This window comes from Echiichthys vipera (genome assembly GCF_963691815.1).
Source record: "Echiichthys vipera genome assembly, chromosome: 16".
Classification (NCBI taxonomy): domain Eukaryota; kingdom Metazoa; phylum Chordata; class Actinopteri; order Perciformes; family Trachinidae; genus Echiichthys; species Echiichthys vipera.
In genome coordinates, this window is record NC_139841.1 from 26926925 (window position 1) to 26944993 (window position 18069).

Sequence of the window (18069 nt, forward strand, 5' to 3'; positions counted from 1 at the left end):
GTGCGTCCGCGATCCTCCGCGGAGGAGCCGGCTCCATCAGCGAACGGGCGGTTTCTGAATTAATCTAAAAGTAGAGCTCAAAGTGACTCAGTAACACACTTTTACCTTCTGCATGTTGTGTGTTTGTGCATGTGTGTATGTATTTCTGCAGCTGTAGTTATTTTGCAGACTAAGACGTATAAAAAACGTATCAATGCATCATGTTTTCATGTGTTTTGTACATAAAATACATTAAATACCCGGCAGCATATAAAATAATTAGTCAAAAATAACTTCATTAAGAATATTTAACATTATTATACATGATATTTAGAACGTATTGGATTGTCATTCATCCTCAACCGCTTATCCCGGGGTCGGGGTCGCGGGGGGGCTGAAGCCGATCCCAGCTGACATCGGGCGTGAGGCGGGGTCCACCCTGGACAGGACGCCAGTCTATCACAGGACATATAGAGACGAACAGAGACAGACAACCATTCACACCTACGGGTGATTTAGAGTCATCAATGAACCGAACACCTGCACGTCTTTGGACTGTGGGAGGAAACCGGAGAACCCGGAGAAAACCCACGCAGACACGGGGAGAACATGCAAACTCCACACAGAAGGGCCCCAGGATTCAAACCAGGAACCCTCTCGATGTGAGGAGACAGTGCTGACCACTATATAAGATTTATAAGACGAGCCGCCCTCGAGGAGGAGGAGGATAATACAAAAACAACAATCTATTGAATCCTAGTGAGCCATTTGGCCGGTGGACAGAATACACAGGGTTTATTTATGGTGTCTCACACACACACACACTCACACACACACACACACACACACACACACACACACACCCGTCTAAAGATAGCACTGATTAGTTCGTACTGTAAGAAGTGACAATCGCTAAAGAGGGACACAGATTGACCCGGTTAACTCAAATCCTCGTTGACCTCCTTTTTAAGTTCACACAGATCCTCCAGCTCCTCACACACACACACACACACACACACACACGCACACACATACACACACGCACACACACACCCACACACACACCTAACTTTGGCTTCTAATGGTCGCCGATGCTCAGTTGACGTTCCTCCGCGCTTCTTTTTTATGTTATTTACGTATTTGGTTTTGGTTCCCATGGCGATAGGGATGGGAGTTTATACGTAAACGTCAGGCCTACGCTGGTTTTTCAGCACTGATGCCAGATGTGAGTCTGAACACATCGTCGATGAAATTTTATTATATATATTTATTTATATATTATATAATATTTGTACGGCTTCGTCAAAGACTCTGCGCGGTGCTCACGTTCTTACAACAGGATGTTTAACGGACATCACTCGCTGCACCATCGTCATCTTTCCTGCTGATGCGTGCACCGTTTCTTCCTCTCCATCGTGACTCCTTCTTGTTGCTACGCCACGTGGCGACGCATGTTACAATAACAGATTTAGCCTGATTCTCTTTTGATGTTGCCTCTGTTAGCATCTCAGGGATCAGTTAGCATTAGCATAGCAACCGCCGAACACTTCGATGAAGCGTCGGTTATTCTGTTATCAGTTCCACAGACATGTGCTAGAGTCTCAAGGACGCGCACACGGTGGTTCTTCCTCTTCTTCTTCTTTGTCTTCTCTGTTTTCTTCTTCCTCTTCGTCTTCTTCTCTTCTTCTTCTCCTTCATTGTCTTCTTCTTCTTCTTCTTCTTCTTCTTCTCCTTCTCGTCTTCTGCTGCTTTTTTCTTCTTCTTCTTCTTCTCCTTCTTCTTCGTCTTCTGCTTCCTTGTCTTCTCTTCTTCTTCTTCTTCTTCTTCTTCTTCGTATTCTTCTTCTCTTCTTCTTCTTCTTCCTCCTCGTCTTCTGCTGCTTTCTTCTTTTCTTCTTCTTCTTAGTCTTCTTTGTCTTCTTCTTTGTCTTCTTCGTCTTCCTTGTTCTCTTCTCTACTTTCTTCTTCTTCTTCGTCTTCTTTTCTTCTTCTTCCTATTTGTCTTCCTTGTCTTATCTGTTTTCTTCTTTTTTGTCTGTCTTCTTCTTCTTCTTCTTCTTCTTTTCTTCACCTTTGTCTTCTTCTTCCTTCTCTTCTTCTTCTCTTTCGTCTTAATTTCCTTCTTCTTTCTTCCTCTTCTTCTTCGTCTTCGTCTTATTCTTTTTCCTCTTCTTCTTCGTGCTGCGTGGGACCTTCCTCCTTGCAGACCACATTAACGTGGGGCCGTCCAGAGCGGCTCCTCGTGGACGCAGAAACGATCATTTTGTCTCGAGTGCAACAGGAAGCTGCTCTCTTCTTCAGGAGGCAGTCCTCTCACGTCACTATTGATTGGTTGTTTACTTCTGCTTCCGACAGCCCCTGAGGTGCCTCTGCTGCTCCACAGGTGACGGATTAGGTTCCCCATTGTCACCAGAAGCACACACACACACACACACACACACACACACACACACACACACACACACACACACACACACACACACACACACACACACACACACACACACACACACACACACACACACTACACTTAACACTAAGCACACCCGGGCTGAGAAGCTCTTTGGAGGCTGAGCGGCTGACTGGAGTGTGAAGGAGGAGGAGGGGGGGGGGGCTGAGCGCGACCCCCTGCAGCCAGTGTCAGCGGGCGGCGTTGCACACGGCCCGGAGGTCTCGTCTCCTCGGGGCTGAACTCTGGGAGCTGAGATACCGCCGCCCCGGCCTTGTTTTCCCCTCCTCACCTAATCCTACAGAGACGGCTTAAGTCGACTACCTCGGGCTTAATTGGCAACGAAGTGTTAAATCCCGGTCTCCAGGCGCGTGCGTTCACAGCGTCTGCAGGTTCTGGAGAGACTGAAGGTCTTAGAAGGAAGGGCCGCACGCTAAGGCCCTGTTTACACCACAACACTCGTGAGTGAGAACGAGACAAATATCTCATCGGATGTGTCTTTTGTTTAGACGGAGACGGCGTTTTTGAGGTAGTTCCTGGTTAATAGTCCGTCTCCACTGTTACTTCTTTAGCTTTGCTGCTTCTCAGTTATTAATTTCCCTCTTTTAGCGTTTAGCTTGAATAAAATAGTGTGTGTTGAACATGCGTAACATATAATAACAATAACAGGCCTCAGTTTGGAGTTCATTCACTCATCATGAGCGACAACACGTAGGTAAAGATGATTACGTGGCAACATAATGGCAAACACAGTCAAAGTTTAACATACGTGTTAAAAGTTGCATTTTAGAACCATTTATTTACATAATAAGCGTCGAACAATTGGTATTCAGATGTTAAATGATTGAAAAAAGGGAAAGTCTGGAATTTAGAAATGGAAAATGTGAAGGAACCCTGTTTTTACTTCCAGTGCGCACTGTTGCATGCGGTATACGCACAGCCAGGACGTACAGTACCACTTTTGACCTTCTTCATCTGTGCTCCGCAGAGGATTGTGGGTCGTAATAGCCGGAAAAGCACGCTGGTCGGACATCCTGGTGTTTTTGGCACTTTCCATTTGACAAACTGCATTAGGACAGACTAAGGGCGCACTCACACGTCCATCCGTACTGTGCCCGAGCACGTTTCACGGCTAAAGCCTAGGAGTGGCACGCTTGCCGTCCACGGCCCGTGTGGGCGAGGTGGGCTTTAGTAAAGCACGTCTGCACATGTACGAGCATTAGCGTGCGCACGTGTACGAGCATGAGGCCTACGGTGGTTCTGAGGTCATTTCCTGTGCGCCTGTTGGGACGTAGAAAAAAGAAGGAGGGACCATGCGCGGACATTTAAAACAATGGCGGTGAAAGGTTCACATTGGTGTGATGCGGAGGTGGAGTGTTTACTGCAGATTTGGTCGATGAAAAGATTCAAAAACAGTCGACAAGACGCACAAAAACTCCGAGGTCTACGGAAAGATCCGGAAACAAAGCCACGCATCGCCATGACGTCATCAATGCGTGTGACGTGTTACGGCGTGATGACGTATAGGCAGCAAGAAGCATTCTCCGAGGCCCAGGTAGTGTGAGTACAAACGGGCCTGGAGGGGGGGACAAGGACCCTAAAGCACGGGGCACGGGACGGAGGCACAGTGGGAGTGCGCTCTAAATGGTATGATAGCACGGGTAGTGGAACACAGAGCTGAGTCATTTTCTGATTGCAGCTGTGGACAAAACAAACTTTTGAGGACGTCGTCTCGGGCTTTTGGGAAACAACGGATCGATCTCCTGGTTCTTATTAAACATAAACATAAGAGTGCGTTAAAGAAAAGTAAATGCGGAACTATTCATATCATTAGGAATGATCGCACACGCTGCTGAGACGACACACTTTCATACTTTAGTGATCGGTGAAGTCAAAAAGTCTGGTTTCTAACTCGAGGGACGCTGGTGTCGTGCGGTCGGTGGTGAAGCAGTTAAGTTTGGTTGCTATGTGGCGCTCAGAGCTGTATTATGCAAGCTGTGAAGCACGCACACACACACACACACACACACACACACACACACACACACACACACACACACACACACACACACACACACACACACACACACACACACACACACACACACACACACACACACAGATAGGAAGTGCATTACAGAATGCTGAGCTCAGGGCTTTGGCTCGCCGCCAAGCATACACTCCTGCATGTGCACACTCACTCAGCTGAGGGCATACCGATTTTTACAGCAGCACAGCGGCACTCCTCCTCTTCCTCCTCCTCCTCCTCCTCCTCCTCCTCTTCCTCGAGTCACTCTCTCTTTCTGTTACGTCAGTAGTTCAACTCCGGGCCAGGCATGACTGGGGCAGGGCTGCGTAACGGAGAGCACCGCTGTGGGTGTGCGTGTGCGTGTGCGTGCGTGCGTGCGTACTTGCGTGCGAGTGTGTGTGACTGTGGCTCAGTGGTTGGGTGGTTTGTCCTCCATTTGAGAGATCGGCAGTTCGATCTCCACCTCCACTGGTTAACATGTCTAAGTGTCCTTGATGGCAAGACACTGAACCCTGAATTGCTCCACGTGCTGCGCATGGGTGTGTAAATGTGGTGTGAATGGTTAGATTAGATGGTCTGTAGATGTCCACTGCCATCAGTGTGAATGTCTGTGTGAACGGGTGAATGTGACAAACACTGTGAAAGCGCCTTACGAGTCCATTTACCATGTCTTTACAGTAAATACGCAGTTAGCTTAGCTTAGCACAGAGACTGGAAAACAGCTGCGTGGCCACCGTCGCCTTTAAAGCTCACTAATTAACATGTTATATATATATATATACATATTTTGATTAATGTTATATTAAAAGGACACTTCACTGTTTGATCGGGTGTTGGTCTTTTTCTTTCTCGTCCTCTCTTAAAACAGTCTATTGTTCTTTTTTAAAACTCCATTTCCCCGTTTGTTCCCAGTTGATTCAAAGATTCAAAACCTCCTCCTGATAATCTGTCATCCGTCGCTCAGTTTGCACGACAACGTGATGCAAGAAGTGCGTCTTTGTGCTGTTTATCTCGCCTTGAAGGACAAAAATAAACATGCGGCTTAGGTGTTTGTCTGTTCTTTACTTTGCTCTATCTTGTCTGTTATAAAGAACTGCGTGCTCCCTGCAGTGAGACGGGGACGGCACAGACGTTCACACACACGATAAACTCTTCGCTGTCTGCAGCCGTCACCGTCTCTTATCTCTGCCAACAGTCAGATACACACTTGTACACACTCATCTCGTCTCCGTCGTGTCATTCCAGAAGCATTTCGGTCATGAAGTGCGCACAGTCTGCTCTCTCATGTGCACGACGCGATGTTTGAATCTGCAGTGTTTTCAGATCTGTGTCAGCGCGTTTGTTTTTCCCTGAAACAGAAAACGAGCCTCCTCCTCCTCCTCCTCCTCCTCGGCTCCGAACGCATGCGTTTATTTTCCCGTCAGAGAAACTCAGATGCATGAACTTCCTCTAAGAGTTCACGGAGTAAATTTAAGTTCAAATCCACAGTGAAATCTGCGTCTCCGTCGATGTTTACGCCCCCCCCCCTTGCACAAACACACACGTGTAGGTTTCATCTCGTGAGAGGTTCTCGTGGTGAAGCGAGCGCGGAGAGGCGTTCAGGGTCAGGAAAGCTCTGGAGGTGTTGTGGAAGGGAAATGAAAAGCAAATGAGAGTATTTGGACGACCTTTAGGCCTCGCCTCCCTGTCCTTTCACTCCCCTCTCTCTCTCTCTGTTTAGTTTGGTGGATACACGTTGACACGGCGTTTGTCCCCTGGAATGAACGTCGATTGTAACCTTTCCCAATAAAGGCAAAAGCCACACGTTTTTGTTAGAGGTTCTTTTTTTGTCCGGTGTAAAAAAGGAGCTTACGTGACTTTAAACTCATTATTTTGGTTCGGTTCATTGGCTCTGCTCTCTTTAGCTGTTTTCAGCCACAGCAGGAAGCTGATTTCAGTGACAACACTCTCTGTACGCTACCTGTGCAGCACCAAAAGGTCGACTGCAGCAGCTGCAGAGGCACATATTTCACACAGGCACTGGTGGAGACCACAGACTGTACAACAAACAGACGTAGCGTCTCCGTAGAGGTCCGTTCTCTCAACTTGATCCAATCATCCTCGCCTACGGGAGTCTCCATCTTGTCTTTGACTCCTCCTCATTTCCTCTGACCAAAAAAGGGCATGTATGTGACGTTGTGGGGAGGGGCGTACGTCCATCTGGCTGACGTTTACCTCCGAGGAGAAGTGAGGGCCAGAGGCTAGCTGTCACTCAAGAGGCCACGCCCCTAATTATTCATAAACTTTAACCTCCAATAAAATAAAAACTAGCCCCTCCCCCTCAGTGTTGTCATGGAGATCTGAGCTAAACACACAGACTAGAATGTTCTTTTGTCCTTAAACAGGTTTAATGATGCTGTGTAAACGGCCTGTTTAACATGGGGCTCAATGAGAAACTGCTCTGTTATGAAACCTGCCCCTAGTGGACACTCAGAGAACTGCAGTCTTTGGCACTTCCTGATTGGATCAAACAGGAAGTCGCTGTGGTGGGGGCTCGGTGGAGACCAAAGACAGAGCTAAAAGAGAGCAAATACAGGCCAAACATGACCCAAAGTGACGCCTCCACTGTCCCACAGGAGCTAAAACAATCATTGTGTGTGTGAATGATCTTGTTTTGTCCGACAGCTACACGGCGCAATCACCCACTCCCTTCAGATGGCTGACCGTCAACGTGTCCTCTTGTTTCTCTGCAGGGTTTCATCTCAGCGGCACGGTGCGGGAACCCGCCACGTCCTCAGAGCCCGAGCTGGTCTGCAACGTGAGCGTCAGCTTCGACCGCTGCAAAATCACGGCGGTGACGTGCAGCTGCGGCAACAAGGACATCTTCTACTGCGCCCACGTGGTGGCGCTCTCGCTGTTCCGGGTGCGGAAGCCCGAGCAGGTCAAGCTGCGCCTGCCCATCTCAGAGACCCTCTTCCAGATGAACCGAGACCAGCTGCAGAAGTTCGTGCAGTACCTGATCACGGTGCACCACACCGAGGTGCTGCCGACCGCGCAGAAACTGGCCGACGAGATACTGTCGCAGAACTCCGAGATCAACCAGGTGCACGGTGAGCGCAGGGGCGGGAATAACCGTGGTTATTCAGCTGTGTTAGGGGACGAATGACACGCGTGCGAGTGCAAACACACACACACACACACACACACACACACACACACACACACACACACACGCACAAGCAAAACGCACGCTGTTGTTAGAGTTTCTTCAGTCTCCATCTCCAGCTGGAGACGGACGTCCTCGGAGACGACTCCGGGAAAAATACAAGCTGTTCAGGGAGAACAGGAGACACACACACACACACACACACACACATAAATGGTGATGTGATGTAATGAAAACAGAGCAGTGTGGATGTAGCCTCAGTTATTTTTGGAAACTTTATAGTTTGGGAGTTGTCTCTGGTCTGGCCGCGGGGGGTGCTGTCCCGTGGACAGTTCCCGGCCCGGGCGGCTAGAGGGCTCTGCACCTTGGTGCGGAGGCTCCTGTCTGCCCGGGTTGGGGTGGTCGCTGTGGCGGTGCTCCCTGTGACCTTGGACTGGGATCTCTCCCAGTGTGGTCGGCCCCCCAAAGGCAGCTTCCTCTAGCCTCCTCTGTACCTCAGGTCTCGCTGCTCCGGCCATGTCTCTGTAGTGACAGCTAGTGTTTGTGTAGGTGTGAGTGTGTGTGTCTGTGTGTCAGCGTGGCTGTGTGTATGTATGAACGTATACATGTGTGTGTGTCTCTGTGCATGACTGTGGGTTCTTTTAACTTTCTTCTCCTGATTTTATTTGATGTTTCTCTTTTTCTGTTCATCTCTGTGACTCGGCACTTTGCGATACTTTCTGTATGAGAAGTGTCGTATCAATAAAGGTTGATTTGATTTGAATATGTAACAAATGGTGCTATTTAGCCACGTGTGACAGTAGAACGTAACATGAATGAACAGGCAGCTCAGATGGTGTGCACATGTGAATGTAATCTCCGTCTGAAGGCAAATCCTCGACGCCGTTCTGCTCTTGAGTCTCGCCGAAGTGTCGTCGGCTGCTCATTGTTGCAGATTCTGCAGCGTTCATAGCATCGATCGGAGTTTAAGCTTTAACCAGCACCGTTAATGCGTTTATGCAGAAGATGAACTATGTGCTGATGCAGGCGTGTTTATGTCTGGGGTGCAAAGTAACTCTGCACGTTTACTCAAAGTGCTGCACCTGAGAACACCAAATCCCACCATTTTAAAGACCTTTTATTCTTTTTTTAAGGCATTTTCCATGTTTTATTATGTGATTTACTCAATCATTTAGCTGCTCCTACTGCCGCTGACTCATCACTTTAATTCCTTTAATTTTTATCTATTTCATTGTTTGTTCTTCCCTTTTATTTATCACTTAATAGTTATCTTACTTTGTTTTAATGTAAAGCATTTTAAGCTGCATTTTGCATGAAAGTTGCTCCACAAATCCTGTTTATTATTATTATTAAACTATAATTAACACATAGATGCTGATTACATGATAAGACTGAGAGATTATAATCCAATAATATGATTTACATTATTATGAAATGACTACTTCTTCCACCACTGAACGTAATAAACGAATAAATAGATGTTTGTATTTGTTTAATGGCGTCAAATTGATTTCCTCTGTGCGCCACAGGAGCTCCAGATCCGACGGCGGGCGCCAGCGTGGACGATGAGAACTGCTGGCATCTGGACGAGGAGCAGGTCCAGGAGCAGGTGAAGCTCTTTCTCTCCCAGGGCGGGTACCACGGCTCGGGGAAGCAGCTCAACTTACTCTTCAGCAAGGTAACATGAGGCAAAAGCGTCCGCATACCGCGCAGCCCGTCCCATACTGAGCGCCTGAGTCTTACCCAGGATGCACCTCTGCTTCCCCGCAGGTGAGAGAGATGCTGAAGATGAGGGACTCCAACGGAGCGCGCATGTTGACGCTGATCACAGAGCAGTTCATGGGCGACCCCCGACTGGCGCTGTGGAGGCAACAGGGAACCACCATGACTGACAAGTACAGGCAGCTGTGGGACGAACTAGGTAACACACACACGCACACACACACACACACACACACACACACACACACACACACACACACACACACACACACACACACACACAGCATACTGTAGTCTGTGGCACCTCGTAGGTGTTTAATAGCGTACTCACACTGTCCTCCCGGACCGAGACCCGGACTTTAGAGTACTTGTCCCTCTCCCCCCGCGCCCCAGCCCCGTTTGTACTCACACTACCTGGGCCTCGGCCAATGCTTCTTGCTGTCCATGCGCCATCACGCCGTAACACGTCACACGCATTGATCGCGTGTGTGTCGCTTTGTTTACAAATCTTTCCATAGACCTCAGAGTTTTTGTGCGTCTTGTCGACTGTTTTTGAATATTTTCATCCGACCAAATCTGCAGTAAACACTCCACCTCCGCATCACACCAACGTGAACCTTTCACCGCCATTGTTGTTGTTGTTAAATGTCCGCGCATGGTCCGTCCTTCTATTTACATGTCCGAACAGGCGGACATACCGCTACTGCCGTAGGGCTCGTGCTCGTGCTCGTGCTCGTGCGCACGCTCGTGCTCGTACATGTGCAAACGGCTCCGCTAAAGCCCACCTCTTTCAAGCGGGCCGTGGACGGGTGCACTCACACTGCTTAAAGGTACTAGGCTTTAGCTGAAAAACCGGTTTTGGCCGCGGCCAAAAGGACAGTGTGAGTAGGCTCTAAATGTTCTCCACTCTGGCCTGGGAACGCCTCAGGATCCCCCAGTTAGAGCTGGTTAATGTGGCCCGGGAAAGGGAAGTTTGGGGTCCCCTGCTAAAGCTGCTGCCCCCGAGACCCGACCCCGGATAAGAGGCTGAAGATGAGATGAGACAATGAATCCAAAGTGGTTTGCACTAGAATAAGAGTTGAATATATTTTAATAAGTGTAAAATGTCACGGGTGCGGATGTAATTACTGCTCAAAGAAGCAGCTTCGCTCTGTGTTGAAGATAAAACGGCGAGTCGTCGGCAAAACGTGTAAATCAAATCACCGAAACCCTGACGCAACACGTAAAAGGTGACGGCCTGAAGGTTACAATCCTCTTCTCTCGCACCTTCTCCCCATCTGTTTTTGTTTTTCCTCACCCGTTAACCTCCCCCCCCCCCCCCCCCCCCTCGCCGTTGTGGATTCTTGCTCTTGCATTTCGTCACTTGACATAATTTCCTCGGCGCTCTGTTTTCCCCTCCTCGTTGTTGTCCTTGAAGCGAGCGCTAACAAAGAGACGGGAGAATAAAAGCCTCTCTCCTCCTGTCCCCTCCCCCCGTCCTCGGCCTCCCTCATGCATCCACTCCCCCCCCCCCCATCTTTCCCTCCCCTCACCTCTCCTCCCCTGTCCTCCCTTTTCTCTCTCCTCACTTCACTTCCTTTCTTTTCTCCTCCCGTTTCATTTTGACATCTGTCATCCGTCATTTATCCTTCAGCGTGTCCACGGTTCCCTCCCCTCTCTCTCTCTTTGTGTACTTTCCTTTTTACCATCTGTATCCAGCGTTCGTACGCAACAACGCAGGTGATCTCCGCTCTCGTTCGCACAAGATTAATTAAATCTTTTTGAGCAAAAATGCAAAATATTCGTTACTCCGAAGTGAGGATTGGCTGCGTCCCTCTGTTTATTGCACTATCTGAGGGTTTAAGGGTCCTTTTGAAGACGTTTCCTTGGACTTATGTTATTATATTAACATTAATTTTCTTTATTTTCTGACACTTTGTGACGTCTTTATGCTCGCAGAACTAACTCGCAGACCAATATAATAAACGTAAACCTGTCACACCTTATTAAAAACATACTTCTATTCGAGTTTACACATGTATTTAACATTTAAATGGTTTTCCACCTTTAAAAATAATGTATTTTTATTCAAATTCAGCACCGGCATTGAATCGTTTCAGTACTTTATCTTTTTAATAAGCTGCTACACTAGTGTCTGTCTCTCTCGCTGTGGGCGAGGTGACAAATTAGAGCTTCAATGAGTCAATTACTTGTTTTTAACGGACTATTTTGTCAAATTTTAGGCAAAAATGACGAACGTTTTATGATTCTAGCTTCTCAAAACGGGATAATTTGGTGCTTTTCATCGTCTCACATTCCAGGAAACTGAATTTTAAACAAGAAAATTGTGATTTTTTAAATTTTTTATAAACTCAATGATTAATTTAGAACGGAAAACGATCGTTAGATGCACAGATTAATGCTGGCTCTACTCTAACCTGGAAATTTAGAGACTAGGGGCGCACTCACACTGTCCTTCCGCTCCGGGCCAAAACAGGTTTTACGGGTCAAGCCTAGTTCGTTTCGTGTGACAAGTGTGAGTGCAACCGCTCCGCGCATAACTGCTGGCCGTCCACGGCCCGTTTGGGAGAGGTTGGCTTTAGTAAAGCACGTTTGCACATGTACGAGCACGAGCGTGCGCACGTGTACGAGCACGAGGCCTACGGCGGTTCTGAGGTCATTTCCTGTGCGCCTGTTGGGACGTAGAAAAAAGAAGAAGGGACCATGCGCGGACATTTCAAACAATGGCGGTGAAAGGTTCACGTTGGTGTGATGCAGAGGTGGAGTGTTTACTGCAGATTTGGTCGATGAAAAGATTCAAAAACAGTCGACAAGACGCACAAAAACTCCGAGGTCTACGGAAAGATCTGGAAACAAAGCCACGCATCGCCATGACGTCATCAATGCGTGTGACGTGTTACGGCGTGATGACGTATAGGCAGCAAGAAGCATTCTCCGAGGCCCAGGTAGTGTGAGTACAAACGGGCCTGGAGGGGGGGACAAGGACCCTAAAGCACGGGGCACGGGACGGAGGCACAGTGGGAGGGCGCCCTTAGAGACTAGTTTTCCAGTCATGGAAAGCACCTGGAAATCGATTCATATCACCAAATATCGTTGAAATGATCAATGTTATGTTGTTTTAGCCCCTCACGCCGCGTTAAATCTGTCTTTCCGTAGCTGCTAACGGGTTAAATGTGTCAATATGAGGCCTGTCAGTGAATGATACGACTAGAAAAACCTGAAAACGTCCCAAAATGAACTCATTTCATATCTCAATACCAATATATATCATGACATGACAGGAAATTCAATGACCTACATGAATAGTCGATATGAATTAACCACATGAAGATGATTTTGAGTGTTTTCTCTTTTTGTTATTAAGAACTTTAGTGCAGATTTCCTGAAAAATGACTTAGTCTGTGCTTGTTTTTCACTTTAAATGATGTTATTGTGCATCATGATGTCTCAGTATATCACTTCATGACGATATGATTCCACTGAAACACGATAAACGATCCTATATGTGTGTATGTGCAAGGGTTTTGCTGCAGGATGAGAGATCACTCAAAGTGTGATGGATGTTCATGTGTGTGTGTGTGTGTGTGTGTGTGTGTGTGTGTGTGTGTGTGTGTGTGTGTGTGTGTGCAGGGGCCCTGTGGATGTGCATCGTGCTGAACCCCCACTATAAGCCCGAGCAGAAGGGTTTCTGGCTCCGGCAGCTTCGCAGGTGGAACGGTGTGGACGTCTGCCCCTTGGAGGACGGTAACCATGGCAGCGAGCTGACCAATCTGACCAACGCTCTGCCCCAGGGCCCTCCTGGCAACCCAGGTGAGATGACACCCGCAGAAGAGACGCCGCCCTCCCCTCTTTATTACTCCCAAACCCTCTCCTGCATCACATGTGAAGGTTGCTTTCTCTTCTCTCCTGCAGCATCTCCTCCTCCTCCTCCTCCTCCTCCTCCTCTTTCTCTGTATTAAGGCTCTTAAGTCTTCTTTCTCCACCCTCCCCCTCCTTCTGTCTTTTCATCAAGCCTCCTTCTGTCTCCGCGCCTGTGAGCCCTTATTACCTTTTTAGTGCGGCTAATAGAATGAGCCTAATGACACAGTTGAGGTCCTGCAGCTTTATTTCCGCCAAATCAGGGAAAAAGCAGACACACAAAGGTTTCTATCAGGCGGTAATAAAAAGGTTTCGGATGAGACGACGGGCGCTGTTGTTACCGCTGCGGTTTCATCTGTAATGGCCCTGCGTTGGTTGCGTTATCGGCATTCTTTTAACACTGGGACTCAATATCTTTACGTGGAAAGACGCAAGAATTATTGTTAATGCAACAGGAAAAAACGTTAATGGATTCTACTTTTATTGTCATTCTTCGTCTTACTTTTATTCCCATAATTGAGGCCTTGGAGTCAGTGTTTTACGCTGCATGCTACTGTGTTTTTTTTAGTGTTTTTCCTTCTTTTGCATCATTAAAAGTTTGCTGAATTAGCTGTTAGCAGCTCCGGTGTGCAGTGTACTCACAGAGGTACAGGCCACTGAAGACAATATCAAAACGTGATGATTTTCAGGAAAGTTCTGGTTATAAAAAGCGTCTTTTTTCTATGATTTCTAAGCAGATTTATGGACATTTTTTTGTGATGGACATCTGGGATGATGCATTGTTGGAAAGTGTAAGGGCGCACTCACACTGACCCTCCGCACCGCGCCCCCGTGCTTTAGGGTCCTTGTCCCCCCCTCCAGGCCCGTTTGTACTCACACTACCTGGGCCTCGGAGAATGCTTCTTGCTGCCTATACGTCATCACGCCGTAACACGTCACACGCATTGATGACCTCATGGCGATGCGTGGCTTTGTTTCCAGATCTTTCCGTAGACCTCGGAGTTTTTGTGCGTCTTGTCGACTGTTTTTGAATCTTTTCATCGACCAAATCTGCAGTAAACACTCCACCTCCGCATCACACCAACGTGAACCTTTCACCGCCATTGTTTTAAATGTCCGCGCATGGTCCCTCCTTCTTTTTTCTACGTCCCAACAGGCGCACAGGAAATGACCTCAGAACCGCCGTAGGCCTCGTGCTCGTGCTCGTACACGTGCGCACGCTCATGCTCGTACATGTGCAAACACGCTCTACAAAAGCCCACCTCTCCCAGACGGGCTGTGGACAGCCAACTGTCTGCAGTTATGCGCGGAGCAGGTGCACTCACACTGCTCAAACGCACTAGGCTTTAGCTGAAAAAACGTTTTTGGACAGTGTGCGTGCGTCCTAAGATTCACTGAATGTAAAAATATGTGAATGGTGTTTGTGCGTTCATGTTTGACCGAGTTATGACTCTGAGGAAGGTAACGAGTACTTTCACAGCCCCCATGTGTCACAGTCGCCTCTGCAGCCAAAACTACAATAATTAACCTCCCAGCATGCACCTGTCCTTTTCTCTTCACGCCCTCCCGGTGTGAAAACGTGACATCTTGTCTTCCCCTCTCTCAGATTCACTCACTCTGCCTCACCGGACCGTGTTCACACGGGCGATCGAGGCCTGCGACCTGCACTGGCAGGACCCCCACCTGCAGCAAATCATCACTGAGGACCACTACACCAACTACTATTACCACGGCAACCTCGACAGCTCCCTCTTCGACGCCCGAGGGTGGCCCCTGTGGCACGGTGAGAGAGCAGGGGACTCGTGGCTAAGAGAGATTTTAACAGATAAAGAAAGAAATAGAGGGGGAGATGTTAAAATGCCTCTTTCTTCTTCTTCTCTTCCTGCAGAGCACGTCCCGACTGCGTGTGCCCGAGTGGACGCACTGAGATCACACGGTTACCCCAAGGAAGCACTCAGGCTCGCCATCGCAATAGTCAACACGCTCCGGAGGCAGCAGCAGAAACAGCTGGAGTTCTTCCGCACTCACAAAAAAGGTCAATTTCTACTTCAGCGTTATGATTCAATTCAATTCAGTTCAATTCAACAAGACAGACAGAGAGAGACAAAGACAGACGAGAGACAGAGAGACAAAGACAGACAGAGAGAGACAAAGACAGACGAGAGACAGAGAGACAAAGACAGACAGAGAGAGACAAAGACAGACGAGAGACAGAGAGACAAAGACAGACAGAGAGAGACAAAGACAGACAGAGAGACAGACAAAGACAGACAGAGAGAGACAAAGACAGACAAGAGAAAAAGAGACAAAGACACAGACAGACACAAAGACAGACAGAGAGACAAAGAGACAAAGACAGACAGAGAGAGACAAAGACAGACAGAGAGAGACAAAGACAGACAGAGAGACACAAAGACAGACAGAGAGAGACAAAGACAGACAGACAGAGACAAAGACAGACAGAGAGAGACAAAGACAGACAGAGAGAGACACAGAGAGAGACAAAGAGACACAAAGACAGACAGAGAGAGACAAAGACAGACAGACACAAAGACAGACAGAGAGAAACAAAGACAGACAGAGAGAAACAAAGACAGACAGAGAGAGACAAAGACAGACAGAGAGAGACAAGGACAGACAGAGAGAGACAAAGACAGACAGAGAGAGACACAGACAGGCAGCGAGAGACAAAGACAGACAGAGAGACACAAAGACAGACGGGGAGACAAAGACACAAAGACAGACAGAGACAGACAAAGGGACCAAAGACAGAGACAAAGACGGACAGAGAGAGACAAAGAGAGAGAGACACAAAGACAGAAAGAGAGACAAAGACAGACAGACACAAAGACAGACAGAGAGAGACAAAGACCGACAGAGAGAGACAAAGACAGACAGAGAGAGACAAAGACAGACAGAGCGAGACAAAGACAGACAGACACAAAGACAGACAGAGAGACACAAAGACAGACAGAGAGAGACAAAGACAGACAGAGAGACACAAAGACAGACAGAGAGAGACAAAGACATACAGAGAGAGACAAAGACAGACAGAGAGAGACAAAGACAGACAGAGAGAGACAAAGACAGACAAAGAGAGACAAAGACACAAAGTTAGTTATAACAGTAGCAGGAAGCGTCATGCAGGACCACTGCAGCAGGCGGCGCCACCATCAGCAGAGACCTGAGAGACGACAAAGCACTAACAACTCCGGGGAAGAAGTTGAATTAGTAACATGCACTGATGAGACATGAATGAGTCTGACTTTGTCCCCCAGTGGTGGACGAGGTTTTATCTTCTATGATATTAAATCAGGTCTTCACGCACAACGTCTTCTGTGAGTTCATCTCGTAGAAAGCAGCTAAACTATGACGTGACCGCTCTACGACGGAGCTCTTCCAGATATCTAAACGAAAAACGTGAATATGTAATTAACAGCGTGTGTTTGATGCTTGTGCAGAGCTGCTCCATAAAGGCATCACATCCATCACCAACCTGGAGGGTTGGGTGGGCCACCCTCTGGACCCCATCGGCACGCTGTTCAGCACCCTCATGGAGACGGGCCGGGGCGGCGAGGACGGGGCCGCCACCGCCGCGCAGCTCGACTTCTCAGGTACAAACACAGCACTCACAACGTTTTTATTTAAAGCACCAACACAACAACGCACAAATAGTTCATTACACATATTGACAGCATGTTATTAGATTCATACTGGAGCGACAATGACGTTTACGGCGTTTACACGCACACACCCCAAAAACCTAGTTACCTGTTTACATGGCTAATGAAGATCCATCCATCCATTCATTCATCTTAAACCTCTTGTCCCTGTCGGGGTCGTGGGGGGCTGGAGCCGATCCCAGCTGACATCGGGCGTGAGGCGGGGTCCACCCTCGACAGGACGCCAGTCTATCACAGGACACATAGAGACGAACAGAGACAGACAACCATTCACACCTACGGGTGATTTAAGAGTCATCAATGAACCCAACACCAACAAAAATATGATTTTTAAAAATGGCCGTGCAGACGCAGCCTCCCTCCCTCTTTCATTACTTTAACCGCCTTCTTGAAAAGGTCGGCGCTGCGATGTTTGCACACGTCCACAAACCAAAAACCCGTGCTGTAACGTAAACTCTGAATCTAAATGCTTCAACCGCGGAGTCAAAACTACAATATTTCCCTCTGGGACGAAGTGCAGTGGGTCTGAAGAACCTGGAAATGGCACTACGGCGAATGTGCTTAAAGTACACAAACGCACACCCTTGTCCCCGTGTGTGTGTGTGTGTGTGTGTGTGTGTGTGTGTGTGTGTGTGTGTGTGTGCGTCTAACATTTACACTGCAGTGATTGCGTCCTCCTGTCAGAGCCGCAGGCCCTCAGGTTGCAATCAGCAGCCGTGACACAGACGTGCCGATTGGCCCGCAGTCGTCCTCCCAATAGCAGCTCATGAATAAGTAATGCGGCAGGAAAAACACTCCAATTAAAACGCATTAATTATGCAGGGCGCTCGGCGAGACGGGTCTCAACACGCCGCCGCCGCCGCTGCAGCCAGAAGACGACGGCGACGTTTAGAAGGAAAGCCGTTCGTGTCTCCGCGAAAATGTGGCGACGTGACGAAGCCACTGCAGGGAGAAAGTTTTCAATTAAGGCTGCCAGCTTTGTGTGTGTGTGCGTGTGTGCGTGTGTGTGTGTGTGTGTGTGTGTGTGTGTGTGCTCATTAGGGACCGTTAACCCTCCTGGGATGAACGCTGAAGTCTGCCACGACATCATTAAGCCGTTAAAACACATGATCACCGTCCTCAGGAGGAAACACGCTCTGCAGAGGAAGAACACCAGGACGAACCAATACATCAATAGATTTATCGATACCGGGCTCGAACCGCGG

At 48.2% G+C, this 18069-nt stretch overlaps 1 protein-coding gene across 1 annotated transcript in view; it reads left to right on the top strand.

Moving 5' to 3' along the window:
* Positions 1 to 18069, top strand: part of LOC310958884 (zinc finger SWIM domain-containing protein 6-like) — a 51103-nt gene that overhangs the window by 20847 nt on the left and 12187 nt on the right. The window contains exons 2-8 of the mRNA XM_083930034.1: positions 7189 to 7545; positions 9131 to 9279; positions 9372 to 9522; positions 12954 to 13133; positions 14788 to 14964; positions 15070 to 15216; positions 16643 to 16795. Of these exons, the coding sequence (XP_083786160.1) occupies positions 7189 to 7545; positions 9131 to 9279; positions 9372 to 9522; positions 12954 to 13133; positions 14788 to 14964; positions 15070 to 15216; positions 16643 to 16795 (1314 nt within the window). The remainder of the gene's footprint in view (positions 1 to 7188; positions 7546 to 9130; positions 9280 to 9371; positions 9523 to 12953; positions 13134 to 14787; positions 14965 to 15069; positions 15217 to 16642; positions 16796 to 18069) is intronic.